The sequence below is a fragment of the Oryzias latipes genome, chromosome 1 (genome assembly GCF_002234675.1).
Source record: "Oryzias latipes chromosome 1, ASM223467v1".
NCBI classification, from domain to species: domain Eukaryota; kingdom Metazoa; phylum Chordata; class Actinopteri; order Beloniformes; family Adrianichthyidae; genus Oryzias; species Oryzias latipes.
The window spans coordinates 1078888-1102391 of record NC_019859.2 but is presented as its reverse complement, the minus strand read 5'-3'; the positions used below and the strand labels follow the sequence as shown (position 1 = coordinate 1102391).

The 23504-nt window shown below is 50.6% G+C and overlaps 2 protein-coding genes and 1 long non-coding RNA gene across 5 annotated transcripts; all 3 read left to right on the top strand.

The window, feature by feature from the left end:
* Positions 1–526: 526 nt before the first annotated feature.
* On the top strand, positions 527–8618 carry LOC101158994 (dual specificity testis-specific protein kinase 2). The gene is made up of 11 exons (XM_011488760.3): positions 527–768; positions 1181–1779; positions 4104–4225; positions 4333–4381; positions 4523–4669; positions 4999–5081; positions 5552–5642; positions 5786–5869; positions 6033–6119; positions 6191–6278; positions 6884–8618. Exons 2-11 carry the CDS (start codon positions 1582–1584, stop codon positions 7945–7947), a joined length of 2013 nt encoding a protein of 670 aa, XP_011487062.2. The 5' UTR covers positions 527–768; positions 1181–1581; the 3' UTR covers positions 7948–8618.
* Positions 8619–16293: 7675 nt separating this feature from the next.
* Positions 16294–17679, top strand: LOC105353613. Its single transcript, XR_908608.1, has 2 exons — positions 16294–16398; positions 16749–17679. It is a non-coding gene; the product is annotated as an uncharacterized LOC105353613 (long non-coding RNA).
* Positions 17680–17880: 201 nt separating this feature from the next.
* On the top strand, positions 17881–23356 carry LOC101158745 (UPF0687 protein C20orf27 homolog). 3 transcript variants are annotated; one of them, XM_020702381.2, is made up of 6 exons: positions 17881–18080; positions 18638–18715; positions 19092–19228; positions 19315–19468; positions 19925–20107; positions 20645–23356. In XM_020702381.2, exons 2-6 carry the CDS (start codon positions 18697–18699, stop codon positions 20731–20733), a joined length of 582 nt encoding a protein of 193 aa, XP_020558040.1. In that variant the 5' UTR covers positions 17881–18080; positions 18638–18696; the 3' UTR covers positions 20734–23356. The 3 variants fall into 3 exon arrangements, with proteins under 3 accessions (XP_020558040.1, XP_020558067.1, XP_020558112.1); XM_020702408.2 differs by having other exon boundaries at positions 17881–18124; XM_020702453.2 differs by having other exon boundaries at positions 17897–18080; positions 19982–20107.
* Positions 23357–23504: the final 148 nt, after the last annotated feature.

Here is a 23504-nt window from a genome sequence, read left to right as displayed (position 1 = left end):
TCGAATTCAGTTTAGTAATAAAATTGTTCAAAATCTGCTTAAATAATTTTGGTAATATTTATAAAACTGCATTATTAAGACTTTATATCAAACTCCCTAAAACCTGAAGTGTCATTACTAACATACAACTAGCACAGCAGTGTCAGTCAGTCATTTTCTGCCGTTTTATCCCTTTCGGGGTCACGGGGGTGCTGGAGCCTATCCCGACCACTTGTGGGCGAAGGCCAATGCACTTAAAAACCCTCCAAAAGGAAAATTGTGTTTTTGAACGTTTTTGTTCAATTTTATGATGAAGGAATACAACTATAAAAAATTATTTTGGGTAAAAACAGCATCAACATCATGAAAAGGCCGCTGGGAACGCTTTGGAAACAGATCAGGAGATGGTCGGTGTGGGACTTTAAGCAGTCATAAAGACACAAGACACATATTTTAATTTTCGCATTTAAGTTTTAATAGAAAGATGTTTACTACCAAAACATTATACAATAATTTAAAGTTAAATTCAATTAAATTAGAGGACAAATCATGCGTCGGGTTTTTATTGTGAAGTTCCAAACCGGAAATTATAGTTCCTACGGGCGGAAGCTTGTTTCCGGGCTGTGTCATTATGGTCGCCGTCCCATCAGCGGTGGGCAGCACAAACCTGACGGGATTAGGAGCTTCCTCCGCAGTTGAGGAGTTTAGAAACGTTTTCTGTTTTTAATTCCATTTCAAAAAACATCTTTTCGCTGCCATTTTCGACCGGAAGTGGGCGCGAGGACACCGGTAAGCAGCACTGCGCTTTAAGACGCGTCCCGACGACAACCCCCGTTATAAACAAAAACTCGATTTACGAAAAATGTAATTCGAAATGAAACTTTTTGATTGAATCCGTTCCCGTGTTTAAAACGGTTCACTCGCCCTGTGTGTAGTAAATAGTAAATCAGTGGTGAGCGCGACTGAGGCCCGTTATCATCGCTGATCCGCGCGGTTCTTCCGGGTTCGGTGGATCCCGCGCGGGATGACTCCCCAGCGTCACTCCAGACCGAGCAGATGGGGGTCTGGTCTGCCTAAGAAAGGGTTTTACTGGCTGAAATGGCGGCTTCCTCCTTAAATCCGCGTTTGTTGGTAGAGCCCACCCCCCTCCCGTGCAGTGGTACGGTCCAGTGTTGACAGCCTTTCTGCATCTCCCCTGCAGGAACCCCAACGTGGCCCGCTCGTGGCATCCTTCATCTTACTGTCGGTGCATGTGGTGAAATACCGGGATGATGAACGGGACCGAACCTGGACCCGTTGAGGATGCCTTCAGGGACCGTGGGAATCTTTAAACCCGCACAGGAAGCCACTTCTGTTGTTCTGGAGAAGCTGGAAACGTCAGACCGTGAGAGGTTCTGGTCAGGATGCTGAAGGTGATCATTTAAGGACGACCAGAAGAACAGGGACTGAATGATCGGGTCGGTGCTGCATCAAACCGAAACCCTTCAGACCCGATGATGGGGGGCAGGCCCACCACCCACAGGACTACTCTGGTCTAACAGGAGTTCTGGTTCCCCTACGGGAGAGAAAACCGTTTCTGCGGGGCGGCGACCCGCCAGAACGATGGACTACCACGCCGAGGGCTGCTTCTGTGACCCGGAGGAGGGGCCGGATGAACCCCCCCTTCACAGCATCCACGCTCCCAACCGGATCCGGCCTTCCTCCTACCGGGCCCTGAGGAGCGCCGTGTCCAGCCTGGCCCGGATCGACGACTTCTTCTGCGAGAAGATCGGCTCGGGCTTCTTCTCAGAGGTCTTCAAGGTCAGTGGGGTCAGAGGTCAGAGGGAACCATGGCGTCTCCTCAGAGCTTCAGGTTCTGCTGTCATTGGAGGTTTTCTTCCTGGCTGACTTTGACGTCACCATAAACGTGATCTAGTATAAAAATGTCTGCGTGTGGAGCTGCTGCAGCGTTTCTCGGAACGTGATCTAGTATAAAAATGTCTGCGTGTGGAGCTGCTGCAGCGTTTCTCGTGTTTAGCGTCCTGCAGAAATGCTGCTGAAACACGGGAGGAACGCTCTCATGTGCTGACGGACACGCTGGGGTCTCAGGAAACCGTCCTCACCTCCAAAGCGTCAGAAGGAAGTGAACCAGACGGACCTCCTTCTGTGAAGTCAGGATTCCCAGAGGGGAGACCTCTTCTAGTGTCTTCTAGTCTGTCAGCTGAATGTACATCATTGAAATGAGGTGAAAACAGTAGCAGAGGAAATTCGTCAACAGCAGTCGTCATGGAAACGTGCAGATCCAGACGTTCCTCTGGATCAGCAGAACGTTCCGCCTCTTCAGAGTCCAGATAATGTTCCTCAAAAAGGACCAAACATGAACATTTGACTGAAGATCAGAAAATACGTTTAAAATCTATTTCATTAAGATCAACAATATCATCAAACGTAAAGTTTGACTTTAACTTCATGACATGAATGTTGAAACAAACTTTAAAATTAAAGTTGAGCCGTTTATGCATTAAACTAAACTGAGCCTCATCTTCATCAGGATGAAGGCCCGTACACACCGGGACGAATATTCGCCAGGCGTTATTCGCCAGCGTTTTTCGCCACGTTTTTTGTGTTCACACCCAGGCGATTTTCGCTGACGATGAGTGGATTGAACATGCAATTTCATTCCCTGACATTAGATGGCGCTTAATGTAAAACAGAAATACTCCTGTACACAAGGTGGCGCTGCGCAACTTTACGCTTCTTAAAGTCGCTTTTCACTCAGAAGAAGAGAGCAAGTATTTACACGCTTGTCAGAATCAAACAACGAAAACATGAATATTTCAAGCACCAGTAGCTCCAACTGGTGCTTGGTTCGGGGATATTTTAGAATGTCCGTCATTATTGCTTCGCGGCAGTGTAGACGCTACTTGGCGTCTATCTTCTTCGCTGGTATGTGTGCTCAGCAAGGCAGTTTTGTGTTTGAGCGCCCCCAAGTTGTGTTTTACTGTAACTTCAGAAGCTCCAGACACGTGAGCAAAAGCGCCATTCTCATTGGTCGAGTAGATTTCGACGCGACGCGTCGAAAAAAAAAAACGAACCCGAGGCGTTTTTTTTTTTTTGACGCTTTAACGCGTCGCGTTTTTTCGCGTCGGTGTGCACACTCTCGTTGGTGCCCTTTGTTTAGTCACGAGGCGTTAAACGTCGGCGAAAATCGCCGGCGAAATTCGTCCCGGTGTGAACAGGCCTTGAAGCTCTCAGACACTTTGACCTGTTCTTTCATGTCTTTATAACTGATGGGGAGAACACAGATCAATTTAAAATGTGCACGTGGGTATGTGTGTGTGGGTGTGTGTGCACGTGTGTGTGTGCACGTGTGTGTGTGCACGTGTGTGTGTGTGTGCACAGACTGTCTGCTGGTGTTAGCTGACAGCCTGACTGAAGGACTCTCTGTCCAGACTAAGCTGATTAGCCCCCCCGCATGTGTGCACGCCACTGTGTACGTGCACGCTCGGACACATGCGCCGTCTTCGGGGCGTGCTCGTCACCTCACCACAGGAAGTCAGGGGCTTGCTGTCCGGTCGTCTAACAAAATAAAAGACTGCTTTTAGGATCACGTTTAGGTTGTGATGCAGGAACAAGTGTTTTTGCAGTGCGTGTGTGTGTGTATGTGTGTGTGTGTGTGAGTGCGTGCGCCCATGCGTACTGACAAGTGTGCACTGTGGGGTGATGGTTATGGCAAACTGGATTTGTGCAGATCAAGAAGAGTGATGGGAAATCTAGAAAGCCTATTAGAGCTACGCTAATAATACACGCACACACACACATGCTGTGTGGACTCACACACACACACACACATGCTGTGTGGACTCACACACACATTTAGCCAAACCACCTGTGTGTGTGTGCGTGTCCTGCTTACAGCTGCACACAGCATGATCCACAAAACCTGCTCTGCTTTTCAAAATAAAAGGATGGTGAAAACGCGGTTCCACCTTCTTCTCCTCTGCTGTCGGTTCTGAACCGTCCCGTCTGCCACTGATCAGAACGGGTCGGATTTCTGTCAGGATGGACCTGCCGGGTCAGGATTCTGCCCTCAAAGTTCTGTGGAGGATCTGTGCAGAACCTCATCCCGGTTCTGTCCTCCACAGGTGCAGCATCGCATCACAGGCCAGGTGATGGCGCTGAAGATGAACACGCTGGCGAGCAACAAGGCCAACATGCTGCGGGAGGTGCAGCTCATGAACCGCCTCTGCCATCCCAACATCCTCCGGTAGGCTCCGCCCTCGTCCATCACTCACCACAGCCTCTGGCGCTGAGGGCGTCTGGGCAGCAGGGGGCGCCAGCAGCAGGTGCTCAGGCTGCTCTTTGTCTCCTCAGGTTCCTGGGCGTCTGTGTCCATGAAGGTCAGCTCCACGCTCTGACTGAGGTACGGCGTTCTGCTGGTTACAATGAAAGCCGCTCGCCGCTGGTCATCCTGGTGACCTGTTGTCCTGAGCAGGAACATCCGTGTTCCATCCGTGTTCCTTTCCTCTGTGAGGCTCCTTTAACCAGTTTGATGCCTCTGCAGTACATCAACGGGGGGAACCTGGAGCAGCTGCTGGACAGCGACCTGTTCCTGTCCTGGGGGGTCAGGCTGGGCCTGTCTCAGGACATCGCCCGCGGGCTGCAGTACCTGCACAGCAAAGGCATCTTCCACCGAGACCTCACCTCCAAGGTGAGGAAGAGGACGACCCCGACGCCTGAGGTTCAGGTTTTAGGAGGTCATTGAGTTCAACTCCAAAACAAAAATGTTGAATTTCTAAACAAATTCTCATAAATTCTTTAAATCTCTGCAAAGTGTTTGAGGGGGGTTCTGCTGTAACCTCCCCCCAAACGCCGATCTTGTCTCCTGCCGTCCTCCATCGTCCTGATGAAGGTCATGTCAGATGGTTTTACCAGCAGCTATCTCTTCAGGATCTTCTAACCTCCACCTTTAATCTGAACCTCTGACCCCGTCATGAAAACGTCCCGATCGTCTTTAACCTGCGTCCCTCTGACCCGCAGAACTGTCTGGTCCGCTGTGAGAACGGCAGGTTCACCGCCGTGGTCGGAGACTTTGGTCTGGCAGAGAAGATCCCTGACTACAGGTGGGTGGGGGTGGGGGGGCTTTTGATGTCAACATTCCCATCATGCACCTGTGAGTGAACCCTCATGATTCTCAGGCCTCACCTGGACTACAACACCTGTGCAGAGTCTGTCTGCCTGCCTGCCTGTCTGCCTGCCTGCCTGCCTGCCTGTCTGTCTGACTGTCTGTCTGTCTGTCTGTCTGCCTGTCTGTCTGCCTGCCTGCCTGCCTGTCTGTCTGTCTGACTGTCTGTCTGTCTGCCTGCCTGTCTGTCTGCCTGTCTGTCTGTCTGCCTGCCTGCCTGTCTGCCTGTCTGTCTGCCTGCCTGCCTGCCTGTCTGTCTGTCTGACTGTCTGTCTGTCTGCCTGCCTGTCTGTCTGCCTGTCTGTCTGTCTGCCTGCCTGCCTGTCTGCCTGCCTGCCTGCCTGCCTGCCTGCCTGTCTGTCTGCCTGCCTGCCTGCCTGTCTGTCTGACTGTCTGTCTGTGTTTCAGCGGCCCCGAGGAGAAGCAGCCTCTGGCCGTTGTGGGCTCTCCGTACTGGATGGCCCCTGAAGTTCTGAGAGGAGAACTTTACAATGAAAAGGTTTGTGGAAAACTGAAGAAACCAGCTGGGTTTCAGGGTTCTGGGTTCAGGTTCTGGGTTCAGTTTCAGGGTTCTGAGGATGTAGTTTTAGTTTGGGGGTCTGGTTCTGTGTTGGATCGTGACCCCCCCACGTCTCTGCTCAGGTGGACGTCTTCGCGTTCGGCATCATCCTGTGTGAGATTATTGCCCGAATCGAAGCCGACCCGGATGTCTTACCCAGGACTGAGGTAGGACCCGTGGCGCCCCCGCTGGTCGGCGTGGGGACTGACCCCTCCCTTATGAATGAAAACATCAAATGTTATGGTCAGCCTTCAGGATCATTGATCTCTGACCGTTAGTCGTCTGTGTTGTCAAACATGGCGCTGAACGCCGGCGTCCTGGTCTCTGCAGGACTTCGGTCTGGACGTGGAGACCTTCAGGAACATGATTGGAGACTGTCCCGCCGCGTTCTTCGGCCTGGCCGTGTCCTGCTGTAACGTGAGTAAAACCGCAGGAAGACGAGCGTCTGGGATTTCAGAATAAAAGCTGAAGGACGTTCTTTCCTCCAGATGAGCGCAGAGAGCCGCCCCTCCTTCTCTGACATCGTCTGGTCTCTGGAGGACATGGAAAGGCCGGAGGAGCGCCGCCTTCCAGCCGGTAAACCCCTCCTCCTTCTGGTTTGGATGTTTGCTCCGTGGGTGGACTCAGAACCGAGTCAGAACCTTTGCAGTGACTCTGAAAGGTCTTGAGGAAACCGTGATGAAGATCCTGTTCTGTAGGCGCCTGAGGGGAATTGAACCGCGAGCAGACGCTAGACCACAGCTGATGTCGGTGTCTGAGAACTAGACTGAGTGTAGAAAACCGTTTACAAGTCAACTCTGTCACCATTTTTACGGACGGCGCCGTGTTGAAGCCAGACGCCGTCTGTGATTGGTCGGAGTCGGTCTGTGTCAGTGTTGCTATGGCAACCACTCTCTCAAATCAGGATGGAGCTTGATGAAAGGCCACGCCCCTACCACTTGAAAACAACCTAAACCAAAATCAGCAGGCTCCGCCCACTTTTATTGAGGCATCTGATTGGTCCGTTTATAACTTGAATTGTCAAGAAGATGTTAAAGAACCGGATCAGAACCAGAACGGTTCTTCTGACCAACAGATAATCAGCTGTTTATTCTTCTGTAGATGTCTCTGGGGGGGCGGGGCCTCTGGTCCAGGTCTCAGCGGTTGGCGTTTGTCTGATGCTCGTGTTTTCTCCGCCTCAGAGCCCGTGGCGGTGGAGGTCAGCCCGTATCGGCGCCGCAGCTCTCCGTGCCCCCCCACGGACCGCGCCCAGCTGCGTCCGGGACTCTCCAGGAGCCAATCGGACATGCTGCCCCCCAGCTCCCTGACGTCCCCCCTGCTGGGGACGCCTGCACGGGTCAACCCCTTCTCTCTGAGGCGGGACCTAAACGGGGGCCGCTGCAAACTCTTGGACACGCCCAGTAAGTCGGTCATCTCCCTGACCTTTGCCCTGCCGGCGCATCCCTGCACCTCCCCCCACCTCCTCAGAGAGAGACGGGGGCCACAGAGGAGGTGCCAGTCTCTGCCCTGCACCCCGGAGATGGGCCGGACCCCCCCCTTCCCCGCAGACTGCACAGTGGACAGTAGGAAGGTGGGGGTTGGTGGGGGGGTGGATGGAGACGCAGAGAGGAGGGGCTTGTTGAAGGAGGAGGGCGGGGACGACGACTCTGGCCTTCCTGTGGAGCTGGAGATGGTGTCTCTGGAGCGCCTGGAGGAAGAGGAGGAGGAGGAAGAGGAGAGCGTCTGCCTGACCGAACCCATGGACGTCAGCCGCTCACCTGACCCAGCCCACAGAATCCTGAACTCCACCCCTCTCAAACCAAGCCCCGCCTCCTTTCTGACCAACGGATGGAGACGCCCCATTTCCAACGGACCGCCCACTTTGTCCCCGCTGCTGCGATTGGACAACAACAACGGCTCTGCCGTAGCGATTGGTCAGCAGGTGCAGTGGGGCGGGGCTGCCGTCTCCAACGGTGGCGGCGGAGCCCGTGTTCGACCCTGCGACTCCCCGGAGCAGGAGGACGCCGTCTCCTGTCCCAGCTGCTGCTGGGTGGGGCTCAGCCTCCCGTCGGCGTGCCTCCGCGGTTCTGCCGCCGTGCCCGGCCCCAGACGGCGCGCCTCGTTGCAGCGGCCGCACCGCAACCTGAACGGGACGATAAGTGGCAATAGCTCCTCCCCCACATCAAAGGTCGCCAAAGGACTCCTGTGTGGCGCCGCAAACGGGCTGGGGGGGGCGGGGCGCTCGCTGCCGGAAGCCCAGACTTAGGAGTAAATCCAGATGAACCAGCTGAAGGCCCAAACACGGCTGCTCCGGCAGCATGTAGGAGGGAGGAGGGGATTCGAACCCTCCCCCAACACCGCAGACCCCGCCCCTCCGTGTGGGGGGAGGGAACTTTGTTTGGATGCTTGGAGGAAGGAATCTGCTGGGCGGCTTCAACAGAATCTGAGGACAGGCCCGTCACCGGTGAGGGCGGGGCCGTCACCGGTGAGGGCGGGGCTGTCAGATGTGGGGGCGGGGCCGTCACAGGCGTGGGGGGGGCGTCACCGGCGAGGGCGGGGCTGACAGATGTGGGGGCGGGGCCGTGACCGGTGAGGGCGGGGCCTGCAGGATCTCTTTCTAATATTTGCACTCAAGTTTTCAGCACTTTCACTTCCTGAAGACGTTCAGCTTTTTGTGTGTGTGTGTGTTCATGTGTGTGTGCGTGCGTGAGTGTGTGTGTGTGTGTGAATGCATCGGCCACTCATTCACACTGCTGTCTCAGTGTGTGTGTGTTTATATTTGAGTGTGTGTGTGTGTTTGTGTGTCACCTGAGTTTAGTTCTGTTGGAAATCTTAATTTATTTTTTGCTGAGTCATGTCAGGCTGGATGAGAGTTTTCTGTTCCACACTGATGTTTATAAATAAACAAACTTGTGAATAAAGTGTGACATGCTTTTACTTTGAAAGGGTCTCACCACTGATAGTTCAGAAAGTCAATGTTATGTCTGTGTCTCCTTTAATAAATACATAGAAACAGAAAAGACGAAAGCGTAAAACAATCATCCCAAAGAAAAACAGTTTCAGCTAAAAAGCTTTAAAAGATTTCTCAGAGTCCAGGGAACGCCGGGACAACGGAGCTCATTCCAGAGTTTAGGAAGGTTCTGTGTCCTCTGGTCCAGAACCGTGTGTGAGGAACCATCAGCAGGTTCTGATCCACAGACGTCAGTGCACCAGATGGCCTGTAGGGGGCGATCAGATCACAGACATGGAGGAGCCTGAACAAGGAGGACCCTAAGAGTCAGCAGTAAGATCTTTGAGGATCGGGGGGTGGGATCTCTTTCTTGGTGCTGGTCCAGATCCTCACAGCGGAGTTCTGGATCAGCTGCAGGAGAGACGGCTCCTGATTCAGACAGGAAACAGACGGTTGCAGAAGTCCAGCCGTGTAGAAACAAAGGTGTGAATAAGAAGTTCTAGATCTTCATGTGACACCATAGAAGTAGAAATGTTCCTCATCTGGTAGAAACAGTTCTGGATCAGCTGTTTGGAGTTCTGTTCCAGCCACAGATCTTTGTCAAAAAGGACCCCCACGGTTCTACAGCTGGGCTTGACAGCCTGATCAAGAGAACCCAAACGTTTCTGTTTCCTCTGAGTTTTTACAGTGCCGTTGTTTTAGCAGCTCATCAGAGAATCCAGTTTGTGTCTCAGAGGGCTTAAAAGAACATTATAGCTGGATATCATCAGCAAAGAAGGAGACATCGCTGAACTCCTGGATGATCTTTCCAAGGGGGATCATGTATAATAGGCATACATACTCCTGTTATCAAAGAACTCTGACAATTGTTCAGAAACCACCTTCTCCAGAATCTTTGAGATAAATGGAAGCTTTCAGATGGGTCTATGATTCTGGAGGCTGATGGGTCCAGGGGCCTCATTTATAAAGGTTGCGTACGCACAAAAGAAGGCGTACGCCACTCTCTACGCAATAATTGAGATTTATAAAAAGCAAACCTGAGGGGAAAATGTGCGGTCCTTCACGCTCTGACCCAGGCGTACGCACAAAAACGGGTGAAATGAGAAACGGCGACACCGTCGGCAGATGGAAGAAACACGTGAAAGTGAAAATGACAATCCTGCCTCTCAGAAATAACATGAAGACTTCACAAAGCAAGTCTGACAATTAACAGCTACACAAACACCCGTTTGATCGATCAGCAGCGAAACAAACAAAAAAGATCAAACGAAATTTGCATGCATATGCCTTTAGTTTGTTTTATTTTTGATGAAACAATGTATGGCGTATGTCTCAACCATTCAGAAAGCAACAAGAAATTACATTTGCTGATCAATTTCCCATTTCCACGTGGATTATTACCGACATCTGTAGCTTGTCAGATGTAATTAAATGGAGGGAAATAAAATGCCCCATCACAATGCGTAATGACGCACAATGGCTGATCCGGCGCTCTTAGAAGATGTGGCAAATGGAAGAATTCGGAGTGAACGCATCTTTAGACAGCAAGAAGACTTGCTGGAAAACGAGGACGAGTGGCTTATGAGCCGGTTCTGACTTCCTCCAGCCGTCCTGTTGGACCTCTGCGGGCTTTTGGGGGGGTGTCACCCGGTGCATCTGGCGCGTTGGTGTCCCCCTGCGCCTCAGTCACCACTCCACTTAAGAGGGATTCCCCAATTATTGCCGCCAGTCTCTCATCAAGAGGGGTCAGCTCCGGTGTCCCCTGTCCCCCACCCGTGGCAGACACACTCTGGCAATGGAGCGCCAGACGTTTTTTTGCCTCGACTTTGATGTCCGACCATTTCTTTTTTATTTCAGCCACGGTCCGAGGTTGTGAGGCTACAGCATTAACAGCGTCTGCCGCCGTCTGCCATCACGGGCCTTTTTGGCAGTAGTAATGCCCACACTGTGCCCTCCAAACAACATTATTCTCCTCTTTTCCACCTCGCCAACGATAACTTCTACTTCACATTGAGTGAAGTTACGTTTTTTTCATTTCCTCTCTGTGTTGCCATGGTTTCCCAATCAATGAATATTCATTTGTGGGCGTTTCACGGACTATTTATGGGCAACTATGGGCGTGTCATGTAGCCGCAAAAGCTGCGCTGCATTTAGAATTGGTTGTGATTTATAAAGGGAAAGATGCGTAGGATGTGCGTGCGCACGGTTTTATAAATCCGAATATTTCTGTGCGTACGCACGTCCTCTGTTTCATCCGTACGCCACTTCTGACGCAAATCCTACGCAAAGTTTTAGAAATGAGGCGCCTGATCAGACATTTCCATCAGAGGCTCCACTGTGGCATCTTTAAATGAAACACACCAGTGGAAAGTGGAAAGTTGATCATTTCAGTGACACTTTGGCCGATGGCATCAAACACCTTTAGGAAGAGTTTGGCTCTTCTGAAAAAGCCCAGTTTGGATCCTAGCATCTTGGCCAACTATAGACCGATATCAAACCTGCCCTTTATTTCAAAAATCCTAGAAAGAGTTGTAGTTAAGCAGCTTTACTGCCACCTACAGGACAATAGCCACTTTGAAGACTTTCAGTCGGGGTTTAGACCTCACCACAGTACGGAAACTGCACTAGTTAGAGTCTCTAATGACTTGTTATTGGCCTCAGAAAAGGGACTACTTTCTATTCTGGTCCTGTTGGACCTCAGTGCTGCCTTTGACACTATCGACCACGGTATTTTACTCCATAGATTAGAGCAGGACATAGGGATCAGAGGATCTGCTCTCCAGTGGTTTAAATCCTATCTGTCTGATAGGTATCAGTTCGTTAATGTAAATGGCCATTCCTCTCAGTGCACTCGAGTCAACTATGGAGTCCCACAGGGCTCAGTCTTGGGACCGATCCTGTTTACGCTTTATATGTTACCCCTAGGAAACATAATCAGGAAACACAGCATTAATTTTCATTGTTATGCCGACGATACGCAGTTGTATTTATCCATGAAGCCTGACCAGAATGACCAGATAGAGAAACTGAACGCCTGCATCAGTGACATCAAGACCTGGATGACAATTAATTACCTCCTCTTGAACCCAGAAAAAACTGAGGTCATTATACTAGATCCTAAAAACCTCAGAGATGCTCTGTCTGCTCAGATAGTCTCCCTGGATGGCATAAGTATAGCCCCCAATTCCACAGTTAGAAACCTTGGGGTTTTATTTGACCAGGATTTATCATTTAAGGCTCACATATCTCAGGCGTGTAGAACTGCCTTTTTTCACCTGCGGAATATTGCTAAGATCAGAAATATACTTTCTAAGAGTGATGCTGAAAAACCCATCCATGCATTTGTTACGTGGAGGCTGGATTACTGTAACTCCTTGTTAGCAGCGTGTCCTAAGAGTTCCTTAAGAAGTCTCCAGCTTGTTCAGAACGCAGCAGCTAGATTGTTAGCTAGATTTGTAACGCTCAAAAAACCATTTACAAGGTCTTCTGATGGTTACATTACCAAGGGGTTCCTCACCATGTAATGCAAGCCAACACACCCAGATACACACAAACAAAATAAACCAGCCACTACATCTGCTAGTCACAAAACGACGTTTTTATAATGACAGAAAACTGAAATTGTCTTTGACAATCCTTTGACCAAAAAAAACCCAGAAGAAACACAAAATACTCCCACAGGAAAAACCCTAATAAATAAACATCCTTTTTCCCGCAACAAACGAACCCGTTGAAACAAGAAGAAAGAAAAAAAAACAGAAAGAGAGATCCACAGTCAATACTATAGTTCTCCGTCCGCTCCTGGTATGATGCACAACAAAAAAATATTGAATAATCCGGTGAAAAAAAAAGTTCCTCCAAAACGAAAAAATGAAGTCTCAATCTTCACATGGTACCATGACTAAAAAAAAAGTACATCCAAAAAAATGAATATAGGGTCGATCTCACCGCTTCCCAGAGGGAATCCAGAACTGCTCCTTCGGGTGCGCTCCTCCCGTCCAGAACGCCGCTTCCGGGACCCGGTCCTCCCGCAAGCGCTCCGCCAAGATGAAGGTTATATTTAATTAATCTCCTGCTATTCTTCCACTACTGTTGAATGAAAATGAAGGGATGACAAGCTGCGGCTGCAGACTTTCCGCGTCTGGCACCGCCACACCCCCCTCCTTCAGCGTCTCCCGCTCCTCTTTTTTAAATCACCTCTGGTTTCAGCCTCTTATGAAGGTTCACCCAGTCAAAAGCCCCATAGTCAATGACGCCGATTTTCATATTCATAGGCAGTGTACACAGGATTTTTTTTGTTATAATTCCCACATTTTCTTTTCATATGCATTTTCCCTTTCGTTTCTCCTTATATTTTACATTTTCATTCATCATACTTTTCATTACTTTTTTCAATGTGACGGTGTCACAGATTGTTGGGAGCGGCCGTGGTGCAGCGGTAGGGTGGTTGACTCATGATCATAAGATTGCAGGTTCGATTCCCGCCTTGCACGCCCAAGTGTCAAAGTGTCCTTGGGCAAGACACTGAACCCCGCCTTCCCTCTGGTGGGAGGTTGGTGCCAGTGTTCGGCAGCAGAGCCGCCACCAGTGTGTGAATGTGTGTAGTATTCAGAGATTATTTAACTTAATGTTAATGTGTTTAAATTAAACTTAATAGTAACTATTTGTTTTAAAGGCTGCTAGAAGTTGAAGCTGGGGTAACTATGGTGCTCTGGGGTTCTGTCTTCTTTTCTCTTCTACTTCTACCCTTCCTCTCTTCTTTATTCTTGGTCATTATTCATCATTTAGTTTTCCATTCCTATGTTTGGTGAAGTGATTCATGTATTGTCCCTCTTTCCCCTCCTGGGGAGTGGGAGTGCTTCCAGACTGCAGTTGGCTCATTCGTGCTCCTGTTCCTGACCGTTTACCTCACCTGGCTGTGGATCCTGCCTCTGGCTCGACTGTCACCCCCAAATCCATCTGGATGAAGCTCGTCTGCTGGACTTTAAATATGTAGTTGTAGATTTAGATAAGTTAATTCTTAAGAGTTCTGGTAAATCGCCTGTCCGTCCTGGGGGAGGATCCCTCCTTCATGTGGGCCCCCCTGAGGTTTCTTCGTTTTCCGAATCCGGAATCCATTTTTTTCAGGAGTTTTTCCTCACAGAAAGGGGGGTCTAAGGGCAGGGATGCCAGTATAGCTTAGTCAGTTTGTTAGTTCATTTTAGTATTTTCCTATTGAACTCTTTGTATTCGTGATCCTTTTGAGTTCATGTTTTACTTCGAAGCCCATCAAGACTGTTGTGGTTTTATGGCTATACAAATAAAATTGAATTGAATTGAATTTAATTGAAGTAACGACATCAGATGGACAAGTAGAAGGTTTCATTCTGGTCAACGGAGCTACTATGTCCTCCAGACTGACAGGTCTAAAAGTAGAGCATTAGTGTGAAACTAGCTCCACCACAACACAATCATCAACACACTGAGGTGGGAGCTGCTCTCTGATCTTCTTTGTCTTGTTTGTAAAGAACTTGAGGAATTCATAGCTGTCAGCGTTGCAGGACATAGACGGTACCGGGACTGTGGGACAAACAATAGAGTTTAGTGTCAAACCAAACGTTTGGACTCTTCGGATTCCAGGATATCATCTGGCAGAGGTGGTACCTATCTGTATGAGGACAAATCCCTAACATGCAGCCATTGGACAGTGAGGTTGGTGGTGAAAACCTGTCTGGCGACTACATTCAACATGCTCCGCCCACCACTACCACCACACTCCCACCCCCGTGTTTAAGTAGAGCTGTCTTTGTGAAATACTGTCAGAATATATTTCTCACGGGAGATTTGTTTGATTTGAAACATGACAAACACCAGGACCCCCCCCCCACACACACACACACACACAAACACCACCCCCACCCCCACCAACTTTCCACCTTTGTCTCTCAGGACAGTTTGTTTTCTTGTTCTTTTCAGTCTTTAGCTACATTTCCATCAGAGCAGCATGTCACTGAAAACACGAGGAAGGAATTCTGCAGGAATTCATGAGTCATGGTGTGACTCACCTCACCTTTTTCCCCTGAAGTCCTGAGGTTTAGAAGAAATGCATTTTAGTTTTGCTTTCGTTTCTGTCAGTTATGAAGCAGAAATTCAGAGCAACACAGACTTTGTCACAGAAAACACCTCATTTTCTCAAACCGGGTGATGCTGAGGCCTCAAAGGTAGCCGGTGCCCGATAGCCAGCACCCGATAGGGGGCAGTCGATAACCGATAGTCGGCCCCCGATAGCCGGTACCGGATAGCCGGCATCCGATAGCCGGTACCCGATAGCCGGTACCCGATTGTCGGTACCCGATAGCCAGTATCCGATAGCCGGTACCCGATAGCCGGCACCCGATAGCCAGTACCCGATAGCCAATACCCGATGGCCAGTATCCGATAGCCGGTACCCGATAGCCGGCACCCGATAGCCAGTACCCGATAGCCGGTACCCGACAACCAATTCCCGATGGCCAGTATCCGATAGCCGGTACCCGATAGCCGGTACCCGATGGCCAGTATCCGATAGCCGGTACCCGATAGCCGGTACCCAATAGCCGGCACCCGATAACCAATACCCGATGGCCAGTATCCGATAGCCGGTACCCGATAGCCGGTACCCGATAGCCGGTACCCGACAACCAATTCCCGATGGCCAGTATCCGATAGCTGGTACCCGATAGCCGACATCCGATAGCTGGTACGCGGCGAAAATTCACCGTCTGTGAGTGAAGAAGTTTCTGATGACAAAGAAAAGTTTAACTAATAGTTAGCAGCAAATAATCTGTTTATGATGCAACAATAAATTCATTTTCCCATCCATCCATCCATCCTTCCATCTTCCTCCACTTATCCAGGACCGGGTCTTGGGGCCAGCAGTCTAAGCAAAGATGCCCAGACTTCCCCGGCCCCGCCCACTTCCTCCAGCTCCTATGGGGGGGACCCAGAGGCATTCCCAGACCAGCTGACCAGCGTGTCCTGGGTCTTCCCAGGGGCCTCCGCCCGGTGGGACATGCCCGGAACACCTCTCCAGGGAGGCGTCCAGAAGGCATCTGGACCAGATGTTCAAGCCCCCCTAACTGGCCCCTCTGGATGTGGAGGGGGAGCGGCTCCATGGGTGACAGAGCTCCTCCCCCTATCTCTAAGGGAGAGCCCAGCCCCCCCATGGAGGATGCTCCTTTGAACTGTTGTATCTGGGACCTGGTTCTTTGGGTCATGACCCAGAGATCATGGCCACAGGTGAGGATTGGAACGACAACCGGATGGTAAATTGAGAGCTTTGCTCTCTGGCTCAGTTCTTCATTCACCACAACAGACCGGTACAGCGACCGCATGACAGCGGACGCCGCACGCCGCACCAACACTAAAAGGAAAACGGCCTCAGGGAGGTGAAGGTTCAACGTCGACAGTGGATCCTAGAAATCTTAGTGAAGTTCTCTGCAGCCGTTGGTTCGATCTCTGCATAAATGACAAGACGTCACAGAAGACCCCCCAGATGAGTCTGGGTCTGATAGAAGTTCAGAACTGAATACATGTCAGTAGTGGTACCCCCCCCCCACCCCCACCCCCTCCCTGAGCAGCTTTGAGCTCCACCTGATGGAGGAGAAGGACCGGTCTGACCTGAAAAGCTGTGAATGGTTTCAGTTTGACTCTGACCGTGGAGAGTTCAGCAGCCTGCAGCTTCCCTTCAGTCACTTCAGCTGCTTCAGAGGAACGTCATGACCGATCCGGAGACCGCCTGCAGCTCAGGTGAGGCCAGCTTCTTCATCACAGGGAAGAGGAGGCAGCACAGCTGATTGACAGGAGCTTTCCAAACGTAACGTTTGTACGAGAGACGATCACGGTCACGGTTTTCTGCTCAGATGCTGTTTTCAGAAACTATCAGGTGCTAAAACTCAAAGGAATGAAGACTTTAGAATCAGCCTGATGACACGAAAGCCCAGAAATGCTTGAAGTTTTTCTGTCTGTGATTCCAGGTTTAGAATAATTTCATGAAATTTATTTTGAAATGTGATCAGATGGTTTGGTTTGGAGGATGAGAACAGTGGAACGTTTCTGCAGAAACTCTGTTTCTGACCCGATGTGGTTCTGGTCCTCAGGCTCCTTCATCCCTAACAACAGTGAACTGAGGATGATGATGGTGTGAGAGCAATGGAGGAGCAGAGGAGAGCAATGGAGGAGGAGCAGAGGAGAGTGGAGGAGCAGAGGAGAGCAATGGAGGAGGAGCAGAGGAGAAGAGAGAGGGAGGAGGCGGAGAACAGGCGTGCCAGAGAGGAATTCAATCGCATCGATGAAAACAGGGCGTTAGAAGCCAAACGAGAGCAGGAGCTAAGGGAGCACCAGGAGCACCAGGAGCACCAGGAGCGGCTGGACCGTCAGGCCTGGCGGCGGCAGCAAGCACCTCAGGGCGGCTGCTCCATTCTCTGATGAGGAGCAGGCGCCAACAGAGGTCCAACGCCAGCGATGGGCGGGGTTAAAGGTCATTTTTAGAGTCAGGAGTTCATTGTTGTCAAAGATAAAACTGTTAAGAACAATAAACAAATAAAAACAAAACGCTGTTTATGATAATCATAAACATTGTTTTAGGGTGATATTTCTCATGCAGGAGTATGAGGGGCTTGATGCACATGAAAGCTGCTTTAAAACCAAATGAATGAACCTGAAGATGTGAGGATTCTGTGGTTTTCTTCTTGGTTTTCTTCTTGTCAGTCGCTCCACCTTCAGGTTCCTGATCCACAGCCGTCTGTCTTCAGTTCAGTTCATGGCCTTCAGCCTATTTAAGTGTCTTGGTTTCTGTTCATCCTCATCAGGTCATCTGCTCTGTTTGGTCACCGGTTTGTTTCTCCACATAGTTCTGTCATGTTTTAGTTTGTTTATTAAATGTTTTATTTCCTGTCACCAAGCCTGGTCTCCTGAATTTTGGGTCCTCCAGAACCAGTTCCTGACAGAACATCGTTGATGTAGATCTGCATTTCTGTGGCTTTGGCTGCAGATTCTGAGCAAACAAACAAATAAATAAATAAACAAAAACACTTAAAGAAGTTCAATTTTTTTTTAAATTCTGTTTTCAGTCTAGACTCTAAAACCTTTACATTTCCTCTGAACCTCCTGACTACCAGAGAACATTTATTAGAAAATCCAAAAAACTACAACTCCCAGAGCCCCGCCCCCTGATATCATAGCCCCAAATGATACCAAAAACGGTTCCGTCAGTGGTCTGTAGTGTTTTGGAGACGCCCACCCCTCCCGGTCCGGATGACCGCACTGCCCGTCACCAACTGTGACGCATGAAGGCTCCGGGGGCGCGCGCGGGCCCGCTTCAGGGACGCGCATCAGCTGTGCGTGGCGCGCATCTTGTCCTCCTCCCTCTCCTCCGGACAGACGAAGCAGGGCCGCCGAACCGAACCGGGTCACGGACTGCAGAGCAGACGGTACCTGTTTCTTTTCACGCGCGGGATGCTGAGGGGGTTTGGATGTGAGTAAAATGCGCGCGATCCTGTGTGGGGTTTTTTGTGTTGCTGTGATGCGTTCAGGGGCGGACCGGAAGATTCTGCTGTCCTCTCCCACGGGCTCATGCAGCACAAATCACGAGTCACGTGACTCATCACGGAAAATCTCTGAAAACGTCTCTGAGCTCGTGACGCGTTCAATAAATCAGGACGAACGCAGCATCTCCATTTGCTGAGCGCGCATGCGCTGGAACCAAAACTGATGCAGATGCGAAAAAAACGACAGAATAACTAAACGTGTTAGTTTGTTCTGTTTTTTACTGTGAAAATAGGATAAAATCAAACTTTCTTCCAGAAAATTTTTAGTCCAAATTCTGAAAAATTGGCATAAAACAAAAAAACTGTTTAGGAAAAGCTACACATTTCCGTCTTTTATTTTGAAAATCCAGTTTTTCTGTTGGGATGTTTCTAATTTCCTGTTTGAAAGAGGATCTGCGCCTCCTCCTGCTCTCCTCTTCAATGGAACTGTCTTTTCTCAGGTGGATTATGACATAATCCAGGTGTTGCTCAGCACGGCCCCAGACCTAACTCCGTTACCATGGCGACAGGAAGAAAAGGTAAGGCCGACCCGCTAGAGTCTGCAGGAGCGGATCCGAGGCGGCGCTCTGTGCTCCAACCAGGACGTGATACGGGGATAGAAATTATGGTCTGTCGCCCAAATAGCTGGGGGGGGGGGTCTTCCTCTGATGAAGATGCTCTCTCCATGCACACACACACACACACACACAAACACACACACACACACACACACACAAACACACACACACACACATTAAAGGACGCCCCCCCCTTAGAAATATGTGGAGTGAAATAAATACTAAAAGCAGGTCTGGAGCGTTCTTCATCGTTCTTCATCGTTCTTCATCGGAATTCCTCTGAACCTGAAGGATGAAGCTCCGCCCCCTACGCTCAGATTACGTCATCTTTCTCCAGGCTCCACCTCCAAAGCCGGGGGGGTGCGTTTCCCTGACGACGACGAGCCTCCCGGCTCCCCGACGCGGAGGGACGACCGGTCCGAGGTGTCCAGCCTGCTCGCCGTTCGGGAGAAGGACGGCAGCTTCCTGGTGAAGGTGAGTGACGGATGGCGAGGAAGACCTGCACAGCCTTCAGGCACACATGATCACATGACCCTCTCCACACGTGTACGCCCCCCCAGGCTGGCTTCCTGAAGAGCCACCACACCTACGAGGTCGTCTTCACACTCCCAGAAGTCCCTGCTCTGGGCAGAGAGCTCTCCACCGCTCCTTCGTCCTCCCCGTCCAGGAGAACCCCGAACCTCCGAGTCCAGAGGATCGGCGCCACACTGGAGGGTAAGTCCAGAACCCCGCCGTCCTTCAGCGCGTCCACAGAAACAAGGAGGAGTCCGTCTCCACCGCGACCCGACCAGAACTGCTCCTCCTCAAAGGAGAATTTGGTGACGTGGATGTGGTCAAAACGCAGAACCAGAACTGCAAATATGTGACCCCCAGGAGGCGGAGCCTAAAGGTTCAACAATGACATGAGCAGCAGTTTGATGCAAAATCAGACTTTAAAGTTCTTTAATGAAGAGGGTTTAAATTAAAGTCAGAAAATCAATTTAATTATAAACTAATATAATTTAAGCTCCTCTAATGGAATCAAAGCTGCAGTTCCTCTGGCGACACCTAGTGGTCAACTAGTGAAATGCTTAAATTAAAATCATTTTTACAAACAGAATTCAAAAAGTTTGTGTTTGATGAAAATGTTTCCTCTCCGTTCAAAGTCAAACTTTGTTTATTTTTCATCAGTCGCTGGCTTTTGCAAACCACAGGAAGTGAGCATGAGAGCCTTGTCTGTCTGCTCAGGGGGGGTGAAGGTGACCTGCGAGTACCGGACCCACCAGGAGGGGGTGACCCAGGAGGACCTCACGCTGGTGACCAAAGGCAGGAAGGACCACAGTCTGAAGATCAGAGTCCAGGCCAAAGTCATCGGTGAGTTTCCCAGCGGCTCTGACCAGGACTAACGCTCGGTTGTGTCCCGGTTCTGTTCTGGTTCTGGATCCGTCCAGCTTCTGGATTCTATACCAGCATGAAAGCAGCTTCATCCTGGATCTTCAGGAGACCTCAGAGCAGACTCAGACTTCAGGTCTGAGACTCGTGAAAATGGGAGTTTTCCTCCTTTTGTTTCATATTTGATGTCAACATTTCAGCACAAAAGGGGGCGGGGCCTTTTGACTGGCAGGTTATTACCAAGTTCTCACCATGGTGACATTTTAAATGTTGTGTCAACATTTGTCTGGGTCACATGACCACATCCAGCAGGTGATCCTACCCCCTGGTGGAGTCTGTGAAAGACGCCGCCCTCTGCTGGTCATGTGACCCTCGTGACCTTGCTGAGACTTGAATTCGGACCCGAGCCTCTCGTCGAAGACTCGGGTCGGGACTTGTTCACGGCAGGAGTGTGTTTAGCGTGACACGATGTTGTAGTCTGACTAACCGGATCTCCTTCCTCCCCCTGTGACCCCTCAGACCCTCATCACGGGACCCCCATGCTGCAGGAGGGCGTGAGGTGCCTGGGCCCCCTCCTGAGGCGGGGCAGCGAGCGTAAGAGGACGTGACGGGGGACGGATGCTCTCTATCCTGTTAGGGGGGGGGTCTTCTGGAAATAAGGACTTGAAAACCGTCAGACGCTGATCTCAGGATTTCCTGTAGAATAGCGTCTCTGCTGCTGAAATGCTGAGTCATGCTTGTTAGTTAGTTGAGTCCAAACCCCACCAGCCTTCCTCTGACAGCGGCGTAACCATGACGACTCAGCTGTCAGAGAAGTTAGGCGGCCTAAAAAATCCCAACGACCATCAAATAATGCAAAACTAAAGATGAGTCAGCAAAAAAGAGCAGCAGGAGCTGAAATACTGCCGATGGTCTTTTCACCCTCCTTTTGTGGGGATAATCTGCAAACGTGGAGCTCAGACATGGGTCTATGAATACTCATTCATCCAGGTTGGTTCCACCATAGTAACAGGTTTAGGGGTCGTCATGACGACCCCTAAACCTGTTACTATGGTTGAGCTCAGACTGCAGATCTATGGTGGAGCGTCCTCTCTGTCTGTTTAGGAAAAGCAAACGTAGAATTTTCTTCACATTTTAGGTCAAAGCCAAGAAGGAAACGCGTCCAAGTGTTGTCTGTCATTGTGTGTCAGTTGTGTTTGTAGTTTCAGATTGTGTCTGTTGGTTCAGCAGCTGCTTCTCCCAAACAATTTAACTGATTTCTGATTTCCTGCTTCTGACATGAAAGTGTTTTTAAAAAAGTTCAAAGCTTTTGGACCAACAAACAACAACAGGTCACGATGCAGAAGCAGGTAAACAACGCTCAGGCCGGTCACACGACACGCCGGTCACACGACACGCCGGTCACACGACACGCCGGTCACACGACACGCCGGTCACACGACACGCCGGTCACACGACACGCCGGTCACATGACACGTCGGTCACACGACACGTCGGTCACATGACACGTCGGTCACACGACACGCCGGTCACATGACACGCCGGTCACACGACACGCCGGTCACACGACACGCCGGTTACACGACACGCCGGTCACACGACACGCCGGTCACACGACACGTCGGTCACATGACACGCCGGTTACACGACACGCCGGTCACACGACACGCCGGTCACACGACACGTCGGTCACACGACACGCCGGTCACACGACACGTCGGTCACATGACACGCCGGTTACACGACACGCCGGTCACACGACACGTCGGTCACATGACACGCCGGTTACACGACACGCCGGTCACATGACACGCCGGTTACACGACACGCCGGTCACACGACACGCCGGTCACACGACACGCCGGTCACACGACACGTCGGTCACACGACACGTCGGTCACACGACACGCCGGTCACACGACACGCCGGTCACACGACACGCCGGTCACACGACACGTCGGTCACACGACACGCCGGTCACACGACACGCCGGTCACACGACACGCCGGTCACACGACACGTCGGTCACATGACACGCCGGTTACACGACACGCCGGTCACATGACACGCCGGTTACACGACACGCCGGTCACACGACACGTCGGTCACACGACACGCCGGTCACACGACACGCCGGTCACACGACACGCCGGTCACACGACACGTCGGTCACACGACACGCCGGTCACACGACACGTCGGTCACACGACACGCCGGTCACACGACACGTCGGTCACACGACACGCCGGTCACACGACACGTCGGTCACACGACACGCCGGTCACACGACACGTCGGTCACACGACACGCCGGTCACACGACACGCCGGTCACACGACACGTCGGTCACACGACACGCCGGTCACACGACACGCTGCACTTTGAAGACGTTTTCATAGGATCAGGTGAAAGTTTAACGCTGTAACGCGAAACATTTATGCCCAAAAAATCATCTTTTGAAGACATTTTTACCAGATTTTGACGAGTCAGAAACACGACGCTGCAGTTGTGATCCGGATCAGATCAAAAGAGGACCGGATACGTTTGAGTCCAAATGTTTCAGAAAGTTTTTACCTGATGATCCATGTCAGAAGGATGGTTTCATAAAGAACTGCTGAGCATTCCAACTTAGTAACCATGGAAACGGGTAACCATCAAACTTGAGGTTTGCTTGTCAAGGAAATCAGAGCAGACACTGAGGCCGTCTGCATCTGTGGCGCAGACACTGAGGCCGTCTGCAGCTTACGCTAATACAGATATCTGAGGAGCTTCTTTGGACCAAACACTTTGGTGATGTAGTGACACCTGAGCCAATGAGAGATCAGCATCTGCTGCCATGAGTGTTTTCACTCTTTAACCACCAATCAGAGTGTGGCGCAGCAGGACATTCTATAGATGTGAAACATTCCGTTAGTTCATGCTGACGCTCACATGAGGAGTTTTTCTGAAACACCTTCAGTTCTTCCTGTAGAGTCTGTGTGGATCTTCCTGTTCATCACCTGTAGCTGCATGTTTGCTGTAAAAGTGACGACTATCAGTTATCAGACCCTCAGCAGGTGGAAACGAGTCATGGACACATGCAGACAATCAGGTTCAAGAGCCTGCAGAACCTTCATGACCTGCAGCTCCACCTGTTCAGATGTTTCTGTCACTCCTCAGCTCTTTAGGGGTTTTTCCATCATTGTTAACCTTTGTCTGTTGACCTGACAGGAAATAAAAGTTTCCCTCGTGATCTTTGGCTCTGCTGTCTTTTTTTCCATCAGACAGGAGATCTGCGCCTCCCCACCTGACCGCTGAACCAAAGCAAGCGCTCCTCTTTCATAACTGCTGTCATCTCAGGAACTTCCTGTTGGTTCACTGAAGAGACGACATGCGGCTTG